Genomic DNA, 20,012 nt, shown 5'->3' on the forward strand with positions numbered 1-20,012 from the left:
CTCTGGGGTCCCCTCAGCTGCCACTTACGCACCAGCAATGAAATAATCGTTCATCTGGGACCACTCTGAAACGAGTCTAGTTAAAGGAAGTTGTTTTCAGAAAAAGAAATATCAACCGTACCAAATGCAGTAAACCTGAAGGAAACGAGAAGCACCTAAGTCCTCTCCCCGGAAAACGGAGCCGAGCAGCCATCAGCGCCTGGGCGACGCGGGCCCCCAGCGCCCCCAGCTGCAGCCGCCACAGCCACCTCATTCCCAGTCCCACGCCTGCTCGGATCGCAGCACGCTAAGCCGCTCCAGGTGCAAACTGAGCCCCAGAGCGCAAGAGGCGCACACTCCAGCGGTGAAGCCCGCGTGCTTACCTCGGGGGCTTCGGCCCGAGCACCGGCGTCCGGGTGGCTCCGAGTCAGCCGGCTTTGGGCTTCCAGGCGCAGCTATTCAGAGAGAAACAAAAGCCCAGCAGAGACGCCCTGGAGCCGGGGCGGGGAGCACCGCTTCCCGAATTTCAATGAGGCCCAGAGAGCTTCTGGGGTGGTTGTGTAAGCGCGGGCACCCCCGCCCCAGCCCAGCTGCGCTCGGTGCCGCGGCGGCCGGCCGGTCTCGGTCTCGGTCTCGGTCTCGGTCTCGGTCTCGGTCTGGCGGGCCTCACAGCAGAGCAGCGTCCCTCCCCAAGCTCAGAATCGGGGGCGGCGGCGGGGGGGCGGGGGCGCTTGAAACAAGTAGCTTCTTATTCACGACCTTGTAATACACCCTCTCAGGCAGCTGACCCCATGCACTGGGACCCCAGAGGAAGACCCCCTTCACGAGGGCGCACACAAACTTGCACATTCCACGCGGCGAGCGTGGCCCTTGACCTGCTCGGAACTGTGACTCACTGGTTCCCGTGGGCAGCCCGGCACTCCTGCTGGGCCTTTTAGTTCTGCTCCCTGAGCAAAGACAAAGGACGGGAGCATACTTCGCCCGGAGACACTGGCGCCCTGACAGTTACAGTGACGGAGTCTTTGTGCACATGGAAGCCACAAAATGGCTCGAATCCAAGCATTCTGAACAACCAGCTCCTCAAACTGCAAATCCACATAAAGCTTAAGCGAAGCATTGGTTTTGAATAACGAACTCTGTTGCCTTAGTTTCTCCACCAAGCAGAGACGAGAATTCTCACAAACCACAACCTGGGAAATCAAGAAGGGGTTTTGAACAGATGGAAATATCTCCCAAACTTCTTCACCGACTGTTTTTTGGTAAGAGATGGAGGGAGGGGCAGAGGGAGGAGAGCGAATCTCCTCTCCTTATCGGAGCCCAACGCAGGGCTCGATCCCACGACCCTGAGATCATGACCTGAGCTGAAACCAAGAGTCGGACACTTAACCGACTGCACCACCCAGGTGCCCCTTACTGTCTTCTGAATAACTGAATTAGTAGGAATCGGTCTGACCAGATTGAACCCTTCATGTTTTCATTTGAAGAAAAAGTCAAGCAGATTTCACCATTGCTGCGCCTTCCCAAGGCTGTTCTATAAGAAGAAAACACAAACAGGCTGCCTCGAATCGGAGATTGTGGAGCAAACTCCCTGAGGCTCTGGAGTCACAGGCCTTGGAGAAGTGCTTCCTTGTTTCTGTTGGCAATACCAGTTTCCAAAACAAATCCTGTTTTCTCCCACCAACTATTGTTCCTAAAATGCCCTTCCTCCCTTCTCTGCCTGCTGAGATCCCACTCATGTTTTAACATTTTCACTGCTATTCAGCAAATGTTTACAGAGTGCACAGGCAGACCAGTCCTTCCCACGTGGAGTTTACATGCTAATGGGTGCACAGGAGTTTGTGTGCTCTGTCACAGAAAGTAAGTCAGGGCAGCCTCAATGAGAAGCAGGTGTTTTGAGCAAAGACATGCGAAACGCCAGGAGAGGGGTCTCACAGAGAGCTTAACAGAGGTGCCACGGGTACAAAGGTCCTGAGGTGGCCAGGCTAGAGGACAATGAGCATAGCCATCACGTGAGGGATGAGGCCCCCTGTGGGCGTGAACACAGCCTTCGCTCCGCCTGCTGTGGACACAACACAGACTCCAAGGCGGACCCTCCGGAAGGTTCTCGCACAGGAGCATCCGGCCGCTGGGCACAGAGCAGGCTGTTGGCCGGATGGCAGGGGAGCCCAGAGGTGGTGAGCTGTGAGCAGCTTTTGGATGGGTTTGGAAGTGCCCACGCAATGTGCGGTGAGGATCACGTGGGGCGAGAGGGTGAGGAGTTCGGTGTGGGCAGTGCGGGTGCAGTGCGTCTCAGCTGACGCAGAGGAGGCTGCGGTTTGCTTCTGAGGCCGAGGTGGACAGGTCTGTTGGGCATCCGCATGGACCAGCTGAGGAGCCGAGCTGAAGTGTCCAGAATGTAGGGCTGTCTCATGGAGTGGACACTCCTGCTGCAAACCACCCTTGTTGTCCAAGCCTCTCCCTGGCACCCCGGTAGGAAGCACAACCAGGGCCAACAGCCTCTGCCTTGGGTACCTGTTTCCTCCCCAACCCGGGAAAACCCTGGGACCTTCCCACTCCGCGATGCACTCCCAGTGCCCGTCTGAGATGTGGACTTGTCAGGCTTCTGAGATGTTGGGGAAGGACGACCTTCACAGCTCTCCAAGGGGAATCATAACAACATGGCATGGATGGACGAGCGACGCTCAGGCTGCCCTCGGACCTACTAAAAGGACAGTACACAGGTCACACACACACACCCCGGGGCCCCCGGGCTGACCCACTGAAGGTCAGGGCGGGTCACACCGACCCCGGGGCCCCCGGGCTGACCCACTGAAGGTCAGGGCGGGTCACACCGACCCCGGGGCCCCCGGGGCTGACAGAACGGGGGGAGCCGCGGGGTCCGTCTGGAGCAGCTCCAGACGCAGAGGCGGATGGGAGGGCTCATCCACACTGCATTCTCCAACCAGGACGAAATCCAATTAGGAATTAACACAAAATCCCTGAAATCCCCCAATATGTACGAGTTTATTCCCCGTCCGTGTAAAGTGAAGAAAATCCGTGCGCCGAGTGACAACGGAGACGCCAGCCCGGTGGTGCGGGGTGCAGCCGTCCCGAGCTCGAGGGAACTCATCTCACTCTCAGCTTGAGTCAGGAAAGCACGAGTTCAACAACAGGATTCAAGGCAGGAAATAATAAAGAAGAGACGAAAATCAATGAAAAGAGGCAGTTTTCGAAGAGATGGATAGAATTCCAGCTAGAGCACGCAGCGGCGGCGGCGGCGGGGATCTGCGCCCGATGAGCCGCGCGGCGGGCCCCGCAGGCCGCAGGCGGGGACCAGGGAGACGCCAGGGACAGCTGGGCGCTCGGTCAGCGCAGAGACGCCACCGCGGACACGACAGGAGCTCCGCGAGCAGCGGGGGAACCTCCCCACCGGGTCGTGCCAGCGCCCCGCCGGGCGGCGCGCCGACCGACGCAGCACGCCCGCCCGCACGAGGCTCCACCCACAGCGCGACATCGGGCGCCCAGCACGACGTCTCGCCCACCGGCACCTCGCCGCACTGGGCGGCATGCGAACGGTCGCCAACCGCCGGCCACCAGCTGGTAACGGCCGCGGCGCGGGCGGCGAGCCCATTGGCCGAGGGTGTGAGGGGCAGGCGCAGGCGCGGACGCGCCGACCCCATTGGCCGAGGCTGTGTGGCACGGGCGCAGGCGCGGACGCGCCGACCCCATTGGCCGAGGGCGGCGGGAACCGCGTGGCCGCGTGCGCTCACCCCCAGGCGGCGGGCGGCGCGGAGTCTGGCCGGCGGCACGGCCATGCTGCGCCTCGCGACCAAGCTGGTTGCGTTCTTCTGGAGGAGAGCGGACGGCCCCGACGAGGACGCAGGGCCGCCGGGGCCCGAGCTCGCGGAAGGTGCCTCGCGGGGCGGGGCCGCGCTGCAGCCCGCGTCCACACGCCGGGGGCCCCGGGCGGGCGGGGACGGAAGGCGGCGGGCGGCCGCGGCCGGCTGTCGGGCAGCCCCGGGAGCGCGCCCCTCCCTGGATGGGCTCCCTTCCCGGCCTGACTTGAAGAGGCCCTCTGCGGGGGGCGCCGTCGGTTAAGCACCGACTCGATCTCCACTCGGCGGCTGATCTCAGGGTCGTGGGGTCGGGCCCCGTGTCTGGCTGCACAGTCGGCGTGGAGCCTGCTTTTAGAAAAGGCAGTTAGAACAGGTCTTGTGTCAAGTGGGTGAGGGCACCGTGCCTGCCTAGCACGTCTGTGCACCTGGCTTGGAGTCTGCGTGTGCGGCCGGCAACGGGACAGACGCGTCCGCGCACCCTCGCGGTGACCGGCAGTTCCGTGTCGGGAAAGCTCGGGAACGGGCAGCCCGCCGGGCTCAGCCCGGGTCCACAGATCCTGGGGAGCCGTGCGTCTCCCTGCTGAGGCTGTGTTCGAGCGCGGAGGGGCACGGTGCACTCCCCCGAGGCTCTCTTCCTCCTCCTCGTGAGAACTGAGTTCAAGGGGGTGATTCTCTCGTTGTTTTCTCTAAGCTCTGAAAAAGAGATTCTCGACAGGAGAGGCCAGAAATGGCAGAGATGGAGTTGACCTGTTGCAGGCAGCATGCTAACTAAGAGCCGTCTGTGTCCAGACTTGCTGGCGCCTCCGTAGCCGGCTTTGTAGCCTGGAGCCGGTCCCAGCGTCAGTCTGGGTCTTGTCTGTTAAATGGGGGCTTTCAGCATCAGCTTGAGCTCCAGCTCCCGGCTGCATTTGCATTTCAGTAAAGGCAGTGGAAGGAGCAGCCAGGGTGCACTGGGGACCCAGAGAGCACCGGCTGCTGCAGGGGTCGGTAGTGGGGATAGTCACTGCTCCGATGAGGGCTTGCCCGGCCTGTAGAGGCCAGACGAAGCTCGCCAAGCCTGGACTCTCTTCTAGCGTCTTGCTTGGTGAGATAATGCAGAATCTCCTGACACCATTGCTGGTGTTTTTGGTGACAAAGGAAGATCATTGGAGTGATGGCAGCTCATAGTAAGGGCTCCCCAGATGCCAGTATAAATACTGCACCCTGGCCTGTGCGTTGGACTCACTTCCATCACATCAACCCCAGACAGCTCCCTTGGGTAGAGACTGTAACTGTCTCTGTTTTACAACAGAACAAGCACAGAGTGGTTAGTGGTTCAGGACTTAGCCCAGAGATGCGCACGTGGCAGTAGAAGAGCTGGGATTCAAACCCAGGGAGTCTGGCTCTGGAGCCCACCACCCACACTCCTCAGAGGAACCTGGGCCGCCTGCCTCACAAACCCTGCTTTCTGAAGACTCTCCCCACCCCCCACCCCCGCCCCGGGAGGGTTTTCCAGCTCAGAGGGCTCCAGACCACCTGGATGCTCCTGTACGCTGCCTTTCTCTGTAATGTAGGCTTGCTTCGCTTTTAAGGTCTGTATGATCTCTTTGTTTATGCATCTCAGGTGACACCAAGTTGAAAACTGTCCAGGGTGTCGTGACAAGGTACTGCAGCGATTATGGCATGATTGATGATTTGATCTACTTCTCTACTGAAGCTGTGACTAGCAAAGTGCTTCTCAATGTCGGGCAGGAAGTTATTGCTGTTGTGCAAGAAGATAAAGTATCAAACGGACTGAAAGCAATTAGGGTAAGGCCTGAGTGGTTTGCGAAGTCTCTCTCCATGGTGGGGCTTCATGTTTAGTTAACTTCTCAGAGGCAACGTGGGCAAGGCAGAGTGGGATGTACCTGCCCGGGGCTGCTTTTGTTTGTATAATGGTTTCTGTCTTAAAAAATCAGTGGTGGTTATTGTATGTTATTCAAACAACATAGAAATTTATAATTCAGAATGTAAAGCTTGTCTGTAATTTTATGTCATGGCAAAGAATGCTTAACATTTTTATTCTAGCATTTCAAAAAATTGTTAAAAATGATAATCATTGGACCCTTTTTTTTTTTTTACAAGAGAACAAATCTACACCCTTATGTATTTTTCACTAAGTTTAAATCCTTGAGGGGCACAGCATCACACAGATTCTGTAGCCAGTGTCTTTAGCAGGAAGGTTCCTTCAGAATTTGGCACAAACCATGCCTCTGTTTCCAGGAGCACAAGTTACTTTTCCCCAGATTACTCTGGTTTTGTTCAGTTTGCCTCCAGGAGTCACTGTGGTGTTCTTTGCTTTGCACAAAGAAGTGCATCTCTTACCTAGATGGAATTCAGTTTCATCTGAGCGTAACACCTCCAATTTTAAGAAGAGCTGTGTCCTCCCCTGGTTCCAGAGACCCCACTTATAGCCAACAAAAACGGCCTTCCAAACATATTTGTCATTTTAGGAGTCCTGTTCCAGCAGACTCCACCGGCTCCAAGGTGGCAGAAAGAGTGGGCCCTTGTGGTCCAGTTAGCAAAGATAATTAGTAGATTCTATTCAGCAATTGTGTTAATTTAAAAATTGTATTTTTTGCGCTGGAAGTCTTAGAAGTGGAATTGTTAGTCAAAGCATATGCACATTTAACATTTCAGTGGTTATCAGATTATCCTTTAATAAGGTACAAATTAATTTATACTCCCAGGAGCAAGATGAGACTGGCTGTTACCCAAAGTTGGCGAAGATGTGGATGTTATCAATCGCTGAAATCTTTGCCAATCTAATAAGTGAAAAGTGACTTCATAATTTTAACTTGCACTTAAGCCTTAAAGTAGATTAATTTTCACATTTTTTTCTAGGAGTTATTTTCATAATCTTTATACCTTTTTTTCTTTAAAGTTTTTTAAATTGAAGTTTCTATATTAGGGAAATTAGAGCTTTTTTCCTTTTTGTTAAGAGTTTTATTGAGACAGGGGCACCTGGATGGCCCAGTCAGTTAAGCGTCTGCCTTCGGCTCAGGTCAAGATCCCAGGGTCCTGGGATCCAGTTCTGTGTCGGGGCTCCCAGCTCAGCGGGGAGTCTGCTTCTCCCTCTCCCTATGCCCCTCCCAGCCGGCTGTCTGTATGTCTCTCTCTCTGTCTCTCAAATAAATAAAATTTTCAAAAAGAGTTTTATTGATATGTAATCTACACACTATACAGTTCACCCATTTGAGGTATACAATTCAGTGTTTTAATATATTCACAGAGTTATGCAGCCATCACCACAATCTGCCATAAACTGTTAGAAATATAATAATCAAGAACTTTTTCTTTGGGGAAAATTCTCCTCTGCATAGCTTCTTTTTCAGGCATGATCTCACCATGACAGCCTGTCCAGGCTTCATCTCTCCCTCTCCCCATTCTTGACTTGCTGGTCTTTTAGGAGGGACGCTATGAGGGTTCAAAATTTCTCTGTGAAATGTCGTTTTCATTTTTTAAAAAATGTTTTTTTTTAATTTAATCACCATCACCTCTTTCACCCATCCCCCCACCCATCTCCTCTCTGGTGACCATCAGTTTGTTCTGTATAGTTACAAGTCTGTTTCTTGGTTTGTTTCTCTCCCCTTTTATCCCCCTTTGCTCATTTGTTTTGTTTCTTAAATTCCACATATGGGTGAAATCGTATGGTATTTGTCTTTCTCTGACCATTTCGCTTAGCATGATATCCTCTAGTTCCATCCATGTCATTGCAGATGGCAAGATTTTGTTCTTTTTGACGGCTGAGTAATATTCCATTGTGCGTATATATACCACCTCTTCTTTATCCATTCCTCTGTTGATGGACACGTGGGCTGCTTCCATAATTTGGCTATTGTAAATGATGCTGCTACAAAGATAGGATGTATCCTATCTTTGTATCCTTTGAATTAGTCTTTTTGTGTTTTGTGTTTTGATTACTGGATCATAGCGTAGTTCTATTTTTAACTTTTTTTTTTAAGATAAGGGTCCAGTTTATTTTTTTTTAAGATTTTGTTTGTTTATTTGACAGAGAAAGAGAGCACACGCGCACAAGTAGGGGAAGCAGCAGGGAGAGGAAGAAGCAGGCTCCCCGCTGAGCAGGGAGCCCGATGCGGGGCTCAATCCCAGGACCCTGGGATCATGACCTGAGCCGAAGGCAGACGCCTAACCGACTGAGCCATGCAGGCGCCCCCAATTTTAACTGTTTGAGGAACCTCCACACTGTTTTCCAGAGTGGCTGCACCAGCTTGCATTCCCACCAACAGTGTAGGAGGGTTCCCCTTTCTCCACAATCCGCCAACATCTGTCGTTCCCTGACTTGTTCATTTTAGCCATTCTGACGGGTGTGAGGTGGTATCTCATTGAGGTTTTCATTTGGATTTCCCTGATGCCGAGCGATGTTGAGCACTTTTTCATGTGTCTTTTGGCCATTTGGATGTCTTCTTGGGAGAAATGTCTATTCATGTCTTCTGCCCATTTTTAATCAGATTACTTATTTTTTGAGTGTTGAGTTTTATCAATTCTTTATACATTTTGGATAGTAACCCTTTATCAGAGCCCTTATGTCACTTACAGATATCTTCTCCCATTCAGTATGTTGCTTTTTAGTTTCATTGATTGTTTCCTTCGCTGTGCGGAAGCTTTTTATTTTGATGAAGTTCCAATAGTTTATTTTTGCTTTTGTTTCTCTTGCCTCAGGAGACATATCTAGAAAGATGTTGTTATGGCTGATGTCACATTACTGCCTGTGTTCTCTTCTAAGATTTTTATGGTTTCAGGCCTCACATTTAAGTCTTTCATCCATTTTGAGTTTACTTTGTGTGTGGTGTAAGAACGTGGTCCAGTTTCATTCTTTACATGTTGCTGTCCAGTTTTCCCGGCACCATTTGTTGAAGAGACTGCCTGTTTCCCATTGGATAGTCACTCCTTTGTCGAAGATTAACTGACCATATAAGTGTGGGTTTATTTCTGGGTTTTTTATCCTATTCCGTTGATCTTTGTGTGTGGACCATACTGTTTTAATTACTATCACTTTGTAATACAGCGTGAAGTCTGGAATTGTGATGCCTCCAGTTTTGTTTTTCCTTTTCAGGATTGCTTTGGCTAGTCGAGGTCTTTTGTGGCTCCATACAAGTTTTAGGATTGTTCTAGTTCTGTGAAAAATGCTGTTGGTATTTTGAGAGGGATTGCATTAAATCTGTAGGTTGCTCTGGGTAGTATAGACATTTTAACAATATTTTTCTTCCAATCCATGAACATGAATGTCTTTCCGTTTCTTTGCATCATCTTGAGTTTCTTTCATCAGTGTTTTAGCGTTTTCAGAATGCAGGTCTTTTCACCTTTTGGTTAAGTTTATTCCTAAGTATTTTATTGTTTTTGGTACAATTGTAAATGGGATTGTTTTCTTAATTTCACTTTCTGCAGCTTCATTATTAGTGTATAGAATGCAACAGATTTCTGTACATTGATAGGTATCCTGCAATTTTACTAAATTCATATATCAGTTCTAGTAGTTTTTTGGTGGAGCCTTTAGGGTTTTCTGTATATAGTATGTCATCTGCATGTGGTAAGTTTTACTTATTCCTTACCAATTTGGATGTTTTTTATTTCTGTATGTTGTCTGATTGCTGTGGCTGGGACTTCCAGTACTATATCAAATAAAAGTGGGAAGAGTGGACATACTTGTCTTTTTGGGAAATTAGAGCTTTTTAAGGAAGATTATTATATGAAAGTGTTGTAGATATCTCCCCCAGGATTATGTTTTAACGTTTTTTTTAAGGTTTTGTCTTACGCAGTTAAATGTGCCTATCTTTTCCATGTGGCTTTGGCCTCTAAGAATCCTTAAAGAGGCTTATTCCACTCTTAGACATATCCACTCAGGTTTTCCTCTGAAAATTGTTTCTTGACATTTAAATATTTAGTCTGCCTGGAATTTATATGCTATACAGACTGAAAGAGGAAAGCAGACATTTCTTTTTCAGTAGCTGACCAGTCATTTCACTTTTTTTCCTTCTGATCAGGAATGTCCCTTTATCATACACCAGAACCCCGTGTGCATGGGGCCCCCATGGTCCTGATGCCTGTGTGTGGGCCCTCGTGGCACTGTCTCATCCATGGGTGGTAGGCAGGTTTCCCTCCTCGATGTGGATGGAATTCTCCCACTCTCTGATTATTCTGGATGAACATTAGAGTCATTCTTTTGTTTCTCCTACTCAGCTCAGAATCGCTTTGGACAGCACCGAGTTTGTGGATCCATTTAGGCTAAGCAATGTGTGGATCATATATAGACTTCTCCAACTACAATTTATCCAATTATTTAAGCCCTCCTTTATGTTCTTTTTACAGCTTAATAGCTTTCTTTACTTAGGTTCTGCAAATTTCTTGTTTATTTCCAAGAATTTTAATGTTTATGTTCCATTATCAACATAACTTTGTATTTTTATTTTTTTTAAGATTTATTTATTTTAGAGCGAGAGAATGAGAGCATGAGCAGGAGGGGCAGAGGGAGAGAGGGAATCTCAAGTAGGCTCCATGCCCAGTGTGGAGCCCAATGCAGGGCTCAATCCCACAACCCAGAGATCAGACCTGAGCTGAAACCAAGAGTCGGACACTCAACTTACTGTGCCACCCAGGTGCCTCCTATATTTTTATAATTAATGTTTTTCTTCCTATGTAGGAAAGCTGCTGGTTTTTATGTAATTTGGTAGCTGGCAAACTTAGTGAGCTCAACTCCTTTTAAAAAATGGTTGAGATGAGGAGCACCTGGGTTAAGGTTAAGCATCTGACTTTTGATTTTGGCTCAGGTCATGATCTCAGGGTTGTGGGATCGGCACCATGTCGGGCTCCTTGCTGGGCGTGGAGCCTGCTTGAAATTGTCTTTCTCCCTCTCCCTCTCCCTCTCCCATTCCCACCCCGTGCCCCATGCTCTCTCTCTCAAAAAAAAAAAAAAAAAAAAAAGATGGTTTGAGGAGCCTGGGTGGCTCAGTCGGTTGAGCCTCTGACTCTTGGTTTTTGCTCAGGTCATGATCTCAGGGTCATGGGCTCAAGCCCCATGTTGGGCTCTGCGCTCAGCTTGGAGTCTGCTTCAGATTCTCTCCCCCTCTCCCTCCCGCTCACTTTTTCTCTCTCAAATAAATAAAATCTTCTAAAAGATGTTCGAGCTGTACTTTATTACTATTCTAGTTAGTAAGTGGTATCTTAATGCTTAATATTATCTTTTTAAATCTTAAAAATAGTACATTTAAATAGCAAATTTTAGAATTGCGTCATTCAATATGATAGCACCAATCATGTGTAGCTATTTAAATTTAAATGTATTAAAAGTAAATAAAATTTAAAATTGCTCAGCTTCACTAACCACATTTCCAGTGCTAAATGCAGCTGGTGACTACCAAATTGGGCAGCACAAACATAAACCGTCTCTTTCATTGCAGAAAGTTCTAGTAGGTCGGTCTGGCCTGCAGTGCTACTAAAAAAGAAATTGGCATATACTCCGGCCGCGCTTTGTTTCCTCAGGCCCGGTGCTTTTCTTGGTTTCTGTTCTTAGATTTCCAGTAGATTCCTGAGTCACCTGAACAATATGCTTACACCTTTGCTTGATTTGCCAACATCAGTTAGTATTACTGATTTCATGAAAGATGTGGAATTCCTTGCTTATTTTTTACATAGCTTTACTGTGGTGAAATATACCTAAAATTTAATATTTTAATGTGTACAATCCAGTGACAAGTACATTTGCATTGTTGGGCACCCATTACCACTATTTTCACAACTTTTTTATCATCATTAAAACAAGAATTCACTGTTCTACTTTCTGTCTGTGAATTTGACTATTCTAGGTATCTCATACACGTGGAATCATGCAATATTTGTCCTTTTGTGTTTGCATTATTGGACTTAGCATATTTTCAAGGTTTATCCATGTAACCTGTAACAGGATATTACTCCTTTTTATGGCTGAAGAATATTCCATTGTAAATAGACTACACTTTATACACTCTGTTTATGGATACTTGGGATGTTTCTGCCTTTTGGTTATTGTGAATAATGCTGCTTTGAACAAGTGTCTTTGAGTCCCTGTTTTCTTTTGGGTATATACCTTGGAGTGGAATTACAGAGGTCATATGGTCATTCTATGTTTAGCTCTTTGAGGAACCAGCAAATTTTCCATAGTAGCTGCACCATTTTATATTCCCTCCAGCAATGCACAAGAATTCCAGTTTGTCTGCATCTTCGCCAACATGTTACTTTTCATTTTTTTGACAGTAACCATCCTAGTGGATACGAAGTGGTATCTTACTGTGGCTTTGATTTACCTTTCCCTAATAATCAGTGATGTTAAACATCTTTTCATGTGTTTATTGGTCATTTATATACCTTCTTTGGAGAAATGTCTATTTAAGTTTTTTGCCCATATCTTAATTGTCTTGTTTATTTTTGTCTTATAGAAATTCTTTATATATTCTGGATATTAATCTCTTATCAGATACGTGGTTTACAAACATTTCTCCCGTTCTGTGGGTTATCTTTTCAGTTTCTCTCAATAGTATTCTTTGATACACAGCTGTTTTAAATTTTGATGAAGTGCAATTTATCCTTTTTTTAAGTTGCCTGTCCTTTTGATATCACAATGAAAAAGTCATTGATCCAAGATCATGAAGATTTTCACCTTTGCTTGCTTCTAAAAGGTTTATAGTTCTAGCTCTTAAATTTAAGTCTTTGATCCATTTTGTGTTAATTTTTGAATATGATGTTGGGTAAGGGTTTGCCTTCATTCATTTGCATGTTGATACCCAATTTTCCCAGCACCATTTTTTTTTTAAAGATTTTATTTATTTATTTGACAGAGAGAGACACAGCGAGAGAGGGAACACAAGCAGGGGAGTGGGAGAGGGAGAAGCAGGCTTCCCGCCGAGCAGGGAGCCCGATGCAGGCCTCGATCCCAGGACCCTGGGATCATGACCTGAGCCAAAGGCAGTTGCTTAATGACTGAACCACCTAGATGCCCCTTCCCAGCACCATTTTTTGAGAGGACTGCACAGTGGGTAAAACCTTTTCCCCCTTGAGTGGTCTCGGCACCCTTGTTGAAAATCACTTGACCATATTCTGTTCCATCGGTCTTAAGTTTGTCTTTATGGCACTAACACACTCTTGCTTACTGTAGCTTTGTAGCATGTTTTGAAATCCTCTAACTTTGTTTTCTTTTTCAAGATTGTTTTGGCTGTTTGGGGTCCCTTGAGGGTCCAGGTGAATTTTAGGATGGGGTTTTTCTATTTCTATTGAAAATGTCATTGGGATTTTGAGAGGGATTACATTGAATCTGTAAATCACATTGGATAGTATTGATATATCCATATTAGGTCTTCTGGTCCATGAATGCTTTGTCTTTCCGTTTATTTGTGTCTTTTTTTTTTTTTACTACTTTTATCACATTTTACAGTTTTTAGTGTACGTAATTCATCTTTTGGGTTAACTTTATTCCTAAGTGTTTTATTTTTGATGGCATTGTAAATGGAATTGTTTTCTAAATTTTTGTTTTTGGTTGGTTGATTGTGAGTGCACGAGATGCGACTGATTTTTGTATGTTGATTTTGTATGCTACAAGTTTGCTGAATTTATTAGCTGTAACAGATTTTTTATGGAATATTTATTCCTATAGAAAATACATTTCTACATATAAGATCATGCCATCACAAACAAATATTTTTCCTTTCTAGTTTGGATGCCTTGTATTACTTTTTCTTGCCCAATTGGTCTGGTTAGGGCCTCAGTGCTTTTTTTTTAACAAAAGTAGCAAAATCCTTGCCTAGTTCCTTATTCTAAGGGAAAAACTTTCAATCTTTCCATCATTGAGTGTGATGTTAGCTGTGGGTTTTTCATATGTGGGCTTTATCACGTTGAAGAAGTCTCCTTCAATTCCTGGTTGGAGTGTTCTCTCATGAAAGGGTGTCATTTGGGGCGACTGGGTGGCTCAGTCGTTAAGTGTCTGCCTTCGGCTCAGGTCATGGTCCCAGGGTCCTGGGATCGAGCCCCGCGTCGGGCTCCCTGCTCCGCGGGAAGCCTGCTTCTCCCTCTCCCACTCCCCCTGCTTGTGTTCCCTCTCTCACTGTGTCTCTCTCTGTCAAATAAATAAATAAAATCTTTAAAAAAAAAAAAAAAAGGGTGTCATTTTATCAAATGTCTTCTCTATATCAGCTGAGAATTTCTTGTGTTTTTTCCTTTGTTCTACCAATGTGTTGTGTATTTTATTGATTAATTTTCATATGTTGAACCATCTTTGCATTCTGCATAAACTGGCCTTGATTGCAGTGTGTAACCCTATTAATACACTGTCATATTTGGTTTCCTAGTATTTTGTATCTATCTGTATTCATGAGAGATATTTGCCTGTAGTTTGTTTCTCTTGTAGTCCTTTTATTATAGTTTGAATAGCGGTTTGTCTTGCAGGTGGAGGCTGTCTCTGATAAGTGGGAAGATGACAGCAAAAACCATGGCAGCGGGCTGTCCAACTCCAGCCCCCGAGTGCTGATTGGCTGTGTGACTTCGCTGATGGAGGGTGCTGGCTACATCAATCAGACCACATACTTCTCTCTGGAGAGTGTTTGCCAAGGTATGTTAGATGGGTTTCTGCTCACATTTAAGATGAGGTTTTGTGTATTCTTTTTAATTTTATGAATTAGCTTTGAGATGGTTACACACATTGAAAGGGCCAAATTTGAGCATGCTTTGTTTTTTGAGAAGGTTTCAGACTAGAATGCCTTCACCAGGTGTTGGCTCCAAGCAGTATAGACGGTGTAGACTGCTGTGGTTCGTTTTGTATCATTTGTTGAATGGAGTCACTAATTTCTGGGTAATTGTTCCTTTTATGTAAGTGTTGTTACTAACCTAAGTCAACAGTGTCATAGATGTATAAGGCAACCGCTGTTTTTACAGTACTTAAAATGTTTTAAAATAGGACTTGGGGATAACTTTGTCCTTCCCATGAATGTATATCCGTTTTTTATTGCATTTGTTTTTAGCTATCTAAAATTTTGTTTTTATGCCTAAATATATAATTTGTTAATGCCATCCTTGAGTTTAACTCAACAACCATTTATTGTGTACCTGCTGTCTACAGTGATGGGTAGGGAGTTAGGTAGTAGGAGACCAAGATGAGTAAGACCCTAGATCTTCCCAAGGAGAAACAGACCTGTACTTGCCTTGGAGTCGGGCAGGGTTGGAAAAGCTGCATGGGTGAGGTACTTCTTGAGCTGAGTTCCAGCTGCTCACCCTGCCAGCCACACGTTTTGCGGGGGGGGGGGGGGGGGGCGAGCCGTAATTCTCTCCCACCTTGGCTGCCAGGGAGCCCAGTGCAGGAGGGCGAGTAGCTCAGCCCACCCGGCAGCTTGCTGTTCTACATTTCTTAGATGTAGAAGCCAGGACTCTGACCTTGATTGCTAACCCTGGAAGTTTCCAGAATGAAATTGACAGGTGGCTGGGATTTTAAAAACTCTGTTCTATCAGAAAACTCTCAATTCTGGAAAAACTGATTCTGCAGTTGCTCCAAAGGGGATTCCCTAGGTCCCTGTAACTATGCTGACAGGAAGTAACTCCCAGACAGGGACACGGTTCATGCTGCAGATACTGCTGAGGTGCAGAAGTAGTTGACCATGAGGACTGGTACCCGAAGCACAGGTAGAGGCATTTCCAGCACAGTCTCAAGTCTTCTTGAGCTGAAAGAGTCCACATAGCTGACAACCTGACATCCATAGCAAAAAGAACATTCTTGAAAGAGAAAACACGATGTGGAAAAAGGTAATGGGAGTCTAAAACAAAGGTCACAGACCTTTTCTGAGACAGGCCAGATTGTAAAGCTTGTGGGACACGTGGTCTCTCGCAGCTCTTTAACCTCTGGGCTGGTGGTAGCGTGACCGCAGCCGTAGGCAGCACCAAAGCAGAAAGGTGCAGCTGTGTTCCTGTCAAACTGTATTTACAAAAACAGGTGGCAGGATACCATTGCACATCTCTGACTAGAAGATGAGAAGATTGGGCTAGATGTTTCATTTACTTCAGGGAGAGTCAGACTATACCGTTTCTTTCTTGTCATCGATTCAGCAAATATTGGAAGGCCTTACCCCAGGCCCTCACTGTCTTGTAGAATGTGCTCTAATGGGAGGGAGAGTAGACAGGCCAGGATCTTCTGTGCCGAACGGTGCAAGTGTGGTACGGTGGGAGGTGGACCGGTTTGGGGTTCCTCTAGGGCTGGTAAGGCCCAGTCTCCCTGCATGCAGAGCAGACCAAGGGCTCTGTGAGGAGGTCCAGGTGAAGCACAGGTTGTGTTCTGACCCTTCCAGAGTAACCCGCGTGAGTCTGGCTCAGCTGTGCACAGCGCACACGGGAGGTGAGCAAGGTCTGACTGTTTTAGGAAGGGGTGGAGAGGAGATAGCCACTGTCAGAACACGAAGTGGGGATGTGATCCTAACCTCTCTCCCCTCTCTTCTGCCAATCGGTGGGTGCTCTCCTTAGGCTAATCCCAACCAGAAGCCAGAGGGCAAGGCTGGGTGGTCCACACTGGGCAGGCCTGGGGGCAGAGTGGGGCGGATGTAGAAAGGCATCAGAGACTGTCCAGTTCCAAAGGCTGAAGAACTCCGGCAACGGGAGAGCGTGTCAGAGGGCTGGGCTTCGACCGGGGAAGGAGGGACCAGAAGGAGGGGTGTCACCAGGGACTACTGTGAGCCTGTGAATATTGAAGAGTGTGAAGGTGGGAGGTAAGGTCTCAGGATCACAGAGTCCCCTCAGTCTCGGACTGTAGAGGCAGTGGTGGCCATCAGCCCAGTTTTGCGGGTAACACTTCAGATCTAGGCCCACAAATAACACTCATGGGAATTCTTTTTCTGTTTTTCAAGTTTTGTTTTGTTTTGTTTTTTTAAGTAAACTCTACCCCCAGTCCCCAGCATGGGGCTTGAACTCAAAACCCCAAGATGAAGAGTCACATGCTCTACCCACTGAGCCAGTCAGGTACCCTCCTCCCTACTCATGAGAATTCTTAACATCAGTAGCAGAGCCCAAGCTGTTTTGCACATGAATGTCCAGTGATTCCTTAACCGTTTTGGCCAAGGCTGCTAAAATGGAATTGGGCATTCGGCCTAAAGCAGGCTTTCTTGTGCTCTGCCCTGTGACATTTGAGGCTGGCCATTCCGTTGTGATAGCTGCCCTGTGAATTGTGGGATGTGTTTAGCCGCATCCCTGATCTCTACCACTAACTGCCATCCCAGCCCCCAGTTGTGAGAACCTAGAACGTCCGCAAACATGGCTTGGGAGACAGAATGGCCCTGGGTAGGAATCACTGGCTTAAGAGCGGGGTCTAGAGTCCGAGTGTACAATGGACTTGCTTCTTTCCTCTTTCTTTCCAGGGTAAGCAGCAGATAGCCCTGTTGCATCTACATACCCACATAACCAGTGTGGTCCGAGCTCCTAGCCTGGGTCACAAGTCAGGTTATTTCCTTCTTATCAAATGAAACTGGCTTATGGACCCACTCGTGAGATAAAGAGCAAGTGTCGTGGATCTTTCCTGAGCCCTTTCACCAGGCCTGAGAACCTGTGCCACTCGCAGGACAGGGTGCTTGTGCCCTCTGTCGGGGTGCGCCTTAGTGATCAGGGGGCCACTTGGGGCCCTGCTCTTCATCTGCCTGCATCCCTGAGGTCCGCAGATTTTCTGTCTACCCAGCAGCTGGTCCCTCCTTCCCCGGTCGAAGCCCAGCCCTCTGACACCCTCTCCCGTTGCCAGAGTTCTTCAGCCTTTGGAACTGGACAGTCTCTGATGCCTTTCTACATCCGCCCCACTCTGCCCCCAGGCCTGCCCAGTATGGACCACCCAGCCTTGCCCTCTGGCTTCTGGTTGGGATTAGCCTAAGGAGAGCACCCACCGATTGGCAGAAGAGAGGGGAGAGAGGTTAGGATCACACCCCCACTTCGTGTTCTGACATGGCTGTCTCCTCTCCCATGGCCAGAGCTATAGCCAGGGTGACCATGTCAGTGTCCAGACCGGTACACACTGAGAAGTGGGAAGGGGTGTGAAAATGAATTAAATCACTTTTTAAATACTTGCATAAAAATTGATTTTACCGTATTGGCGGACCTTTAAAGTAGCATTATTCAGAAACTGTTTGCAAAACAATTTTTTTTTAAGAAAAAGAATACGTGGGCCCATTAAGACAACTTAATATTATTCAGTTATTATATTCTTGACACATAATAACATATTTTAATTTTTCAGTATTTCTAATACCGTGTCACTGATATTCTAAAAAACATACATTGGGGCTCACGCGTGGCTCAGTTGGTTAAGCGTCCAACTTGATTTCAGCTCAGTTCATGATCTCAGGGTTGTGAGATCGAGCCCTGCTTAACTGGGCTCCACACTCAGCTCAGCGGGGAGTCTGGTTGAGATTTTCTCTCTCCCTTTCCCTCTACCCCCACCCCCCGCTGTGTGCATGCTTTCTCTCTTTTGCTCTCTCTCTCTCAAACCAGTAAATAAATCTTAATATTTAAAAAAATAAAATTAAGACAAATTTTTTAGTATCTTAATTTCATTTTTTTTTATACACAGTGGCTTGGAATCTTCTTCAGAGCTGCATATTTTATGGTTGATGAATTTGAAACTGAAACCTTTGATTGGCTCTCCTTGTAGGCTATAACATTTTTAATTGAGGAAATATTAGTAAGCTCAGAGCAAATTCTACTAAATTCTTAAGTCCGGTGTTTTTCTATTGAGACATGTAACTATGTCACCCCAAATGTTTTTACAGGTACTGTTTGTTTGCCTCTATGAGCGTAAAGGTGATCAAATGCTATCATCAGCTAAAACTTGTCAAATAAGTTGTCTGATTTTTTTAAATGTTACATCAAATATGGATGCTGTAAATTTATGTCTGGTCCATTTCAGTCATTCCATTACAGAATATCCATTTATCCAATTAAATATCAAGGGCTTTGTTGGAAGACTTGGTGCAAATTGGGATAGTGTGGGGTCCAGTCATACCACTTCAGCTTTAAGCCACGTGCGCCGTACAAGCTCATGGGGCCTCATGGCTTCGTTTGCTCTGTTGCTTTGGTGGAGAGCAGTGTCACTGTCTTCCTGTTTACAAGCGCTGTTTTCAATGACTGCAATTTTATTTTTTAAAGGTTTTATTTCTTTATTTGAAAGAGAGAGAGCACGCACATGTGAGAGAGAGAGCAGGGAGGAGGGGCGGAGGGAGAGGGAGATGCAGACTCAGCTGAGCAGGCCTCCCGATGCAGGGCTCCATCCCAGGACCCTAGATCATGATCCCAGCCGAAGGCAGACGCTTAACCGACTGAGCCACCCAGGTGCCCCTGATTCCGTGATTCTGATGGGGGGAAAAATCAAACTATTATTTGAATTTGCTTCACTGTTTTTCTCCTTGAAATAACTGTTTATACAACTAACACATTGCTTCATTTTTCACATGTATCTGAAGAGGTTTGGACTAAAAAGTTAGCAGAATTATGTTAAATATTTGATAAAGTCCTGGTTTATAAGTCAACATACAAATGTGTCCTACAACCTGTTGAATTGTGCTTCTGGGTCTGTCCTCTTAAAATGCCACCTTACCCAGAAGTCAGTGCTCCAACAGGTTTGTCTCTTCTGGATTCACACCATCGGTGGTACTGCTGTGGCCCTCGTGCTGATCAGTAGCTGTCAGGAGATGTTCAGGCTCTTAGGGGTTTATGACCAGCTTTCTTGAGAAACAAACTCCGTTTTAAATTATACGCTTTTGGGTTTTGTTTATGTGTGTTTTTTTTTTATTTTTTTAGAGTGCTTGTGTGCAGTGGGGAGGGGCAGAGGGAAAGTGAGAGAGAATCCCAAGTCTGACTTGGGGCCTCCAGCCCACAACCCTGAGATCATGGCTTGAGCTGAAATCAAGAGTCGGACGTTTAACTGACTGAGCCACCCAGGCATCCCTGCACTTCTATTTTTTGAACTGATTGCTGTCAAAAGTATTTGTTGCAAAATGACAAAAAGGTTATAACAGGTTTAGTGTCACACCATGAGCCGTAGCAAACCCATTCAGACTGTGCTCCCTGTGTTACTGACGCATGGTTAAGCCACTGCATGCCACTGAACCTGTAGTTGCCCAACATTCCCACCCGCCCTGCCGGTGGCGGCCCAGGGGCACCTTGTGTCCTGCGGGCCGCAGCACAGCTGCCTGGTGCACC

At 47.0% G+C, this 20,012-nt stretch overlaps 1 protein-coding gene across 2 annotated transcripts in view; it reads left to right on the forward strand.

Annotated features, from left to right (window-relative positions):
* The first annotated feature begins 3,771 nt into the window (after positions 1 to 3,771).
* Positions 3,772 to 20,012, forward strand: part of MOV10L1 (Mov10 like RNA helicase 1) — a 64,003-nt gene continuing 47,762 nt past the window's right edge. For both annotated transcript variants that reach the window (XM_088025688.1, XM_088025689.1), the window contains exons 1-3: positions 3,772 to 3,868; positions 5,398 to 5,582; positions 14,244 to 14,406. In XM_088025688.1, coding sequence (XP_087881814.1) covers positions 3,772 to 3,868; positions 5,398 to 5,582; positions 14,244 to 14,406 — 445 coding nt within the window. The remainder of the gene's footprint in view (positions 3,869 to 5,397; positions 5,583 to 14,243; positions 14,407 to 20,012) is intronic.

This window comes from Eumetopias jubatus, unplaced genomic scaffold (assembly GCF_037043125.1).
Source record: "Eumetopias jubatus isolate StellerSeaLion01/CBP00866 unplaced genomic scaffold, mEumJub1_p1.0 scaffold_8, whole genome shotgun sequence".
Taxonomy (NCBI): domain Eukaryota; kingdom Metazoa; phylum Chordata; class Mammalia; order Carnivora; family Otariidae; genus Eumetopias; species Eumetopias jubatus.